Source organism: Miscanthus floridulus, chromosome 2 (assembly GCF_019320115.1).
Source record: "Miscanthus floridulus cultivar M001 chromosome 2, ASM1932011v1, whole genome shotgun sequence".
Taxonomy (NCBI): Eukaryota; Viridiplantae; Streptophyta; class Magnoliopsida; order Poales; family Poaceae; genus Miscanthus; species Miscanthus floridulus.
This window is the reverse complement of record NC_089581.1, coordinates 139,799,457-139,801,832: the sequence shown is the minus strand read 5'-3', so window position 1 is coordinate 139,801,832 and position 2,376 is coordinate 139,799,457. Positions and strand designations below refer to the sequence as shown.

At 53.7% G+C, this 2,376-nt stretch overlaps 1 protein-coding gene across 1 annotated transcript in view; it reads right to left on the bottom strand.

Moving 5' to 3' along the window:
* The window catches only part of LOC136537162 (probable serine/threonine-protein kinase At1g54610), a 3,913-nt gene extending 1,537 nt beyond the window's left edge, over positions 1-2,376 (bottom strand). Inside the window, exons 1-4 of the mRNA XM_066529219.1 lie at positions 1,928-2,376; positions 1,521-1,805; positions 1,115-1,432; positions 196-423 (exon numbers count right to left, since the gene is read on the bottom strand). Of these exons, the coding sequence (XP_066385316.1) occupies positions 196-423; positions 1,115-1,432; positions 1,521-1,805; positions 1,928-2,242 (1,146 nt within the window). The 5' untranslated portion in view covers positions 2,243-2,376. The remainder of the gene's footprint in view (positions 1-195; positions 424-1,114; positions 1,433-1,520; positions 1,806-1,927) is intronic.

Genomic DNA, 2,376 nt, shown 5'->3' with positions numbered 1-2,376 from the left:
GGATATGCGATACACCTAAATTTTGACCAGTGGATATATCATTATGTGCCAGCAAAAGAAATATTCTCATTAATTTGTTAAACATCAAGTATTGTGTTCATGAAAGTTAGTGAAGACTTCAACACAAATAAAGAATTTCAAATGTTTTGTGCCATCAGATGGGAATAGGATAGTGTGAAATAGTAACCAGCTTACATCGCTTCTTAATGCAGAAGTTGCTGTTAACCGATCTGCTGGATCAACTGCAAGTAGTGTCTCGATCAACTGCAGTGCTGATTGTGGAAAATCCTTAAACGTCTCTCTTATTCGCCTTTTGTACGGTTGCTGAGGCTTAAATATTGTAGCATGAGGCAGCTTTGACTTTTTCCAATATTCTTCTGTTGGTGAGCCACACAACTTAAAAATTTTATGCAGCTGTTCCACCTAAAAGTGACAGACATGACTAGATCAGTGAAACATGGAAGATAAAGGCAGTTGCTATTCATCGGGTTGGATGGTATGGACAACATTAAGTGCACAAACAGTGCAACAGGTCATAGTTGAATCAGATACAGAAGACTGGATGCAAAATGAAATAAAGCATGGCAATTTTCAAAAAGAAAATGGACAGGAAGCATGGAAATGAATGCTGGAACATGTGGCAATAATCAGAATTTCGAGGAAGATAAATTTTTCACGAGAGATATTGCTGGACAGACATTTTCTATGCTGGCATGATTCAGTTAGAGTGGCTTGTTATACAACAGAAACTACAGAGGAGATGTTTCATAAAGAAATACACAAATAATAAAAAAAGGAATCTTTCTCCTGTGGTTTCTTCTCACAAGTCACAGTACTATGATGAACAAGGGTATTTTCGGTTTTCACCTCGTCATGCCTGGAATTGAACATGGGTGAGGAATAGGAAGCAAACTAACCAACTCACTGAAGCCCCATCACCGACCATACCAGAATCGGCAAACTCAAAAGTCAAAATGGGAAATTTTCTCCAAATATATAACAGAACTACATCAATCCAGAAATGATTCTGAGGCAAGCTACGTTTCACTGGAATGCAGTCAGATGTAAAGTATATCTAATTGAGATATTGTGAGGTTAAGAACTTTATGCCAACCTCTGTTCGTCCTGGCATAATTGGCCTCCCAGCGAGCAACTCGGCCAGGATACACCCTGCGCTCCACAGGTCCACACCCACCCCGTAATCCGTTGCGCCGAGAAGTAGCTCGGGTGGCCGGTACCATAGGGTCACCACCCGGCTCGTCATAGGTTGTTTACGGTCTGGGTCGAAGAATGACGCGAGACCAAAATCTGCAATCTTCAGCATGCCATTGTTGTCCAAGAGCAGATTCGAGCCCTTGATGTCGCGGTGCAGCACCCCGCGGTCGTGGCAGTGCTCCAGACCCGACAGCAACTGATGCATATAGCACTTGACCTGCATTCCATTCATGCGCTGTGAGTGCGTGAAGCCGATGGCACCCAGCGGATGCAGTGCGGGAACGGTGGTTGGGGATCTCGGGGACCTGTGGCTCAGTGAACTTGATTTCCGGGCTGGCGGCGAGGCCCGCGAGGTCGTGCTCCATGTACTCGAAGACGAGGTAGAGGCTGCAGGACATGCGGGAGGTGACGAGGCCGTCGAGCTTGACGACGTTGGGGTGGTCGAGGCGCCGGAGGATGAGGATCTCGCGGGCCATGAAGCGGACGCTCTCGGGCTCGAGGTTGTCGAAGCGCACCTTCTTGAGCGCCACGATCTTGCCGCTCACCGTGTCGCGCGCCTTGTACACGTTGCTGTACGTGCCCTGGCCGATCTGCCCGGCGGCGCAGGCGGCGCAGCCCACAGAGATACAAACAAAGCTTCTGTCAGCTCCCAATGGCGGCACCACGAACCGCGGGCGTGGGGACGGGGGAATGGGAGGGCGCGCGAGCGTACCTTGTCAATCTTCTCGAAGGAGTCGGCGCGGCGCGGGGTCCATCCGTCGATGGCCTCGCCGGCGACGGCGGAGAGCCAGGCGGGCCAGCCGGCGGCGACCTGCTCCCCGCGCGCCCTGTTGGCGAAGCTGGGCCCGGGCCCGCTGCGCGACGAGCGGGAGCGCCTCTCCCGCCGGGCCGGCTTCTCGGCTGGCGCTGCCGGCTGCTCGGCCTTCCCGGCGGCCTCCTGAGCCGCCGCCGCGGGGGCCGGCGGCTCGGGCGGCTGCGGCGGGTGGTCGGGGCTGGGCGCGGAGGGGCGGCCTTGGACGCAGCCCATGGGGGTGCTGCTGGTCACCGGCGGCGGCTCATGGGGCTGGGGGTGGGGACTGGGGAGGGGGAGTGGAGTGGAGTGGAGCGGGCGCGAGGGAGTGTGGACCGGGCAGGGGACCGAGACCGAGAGGAGAGCTGGCT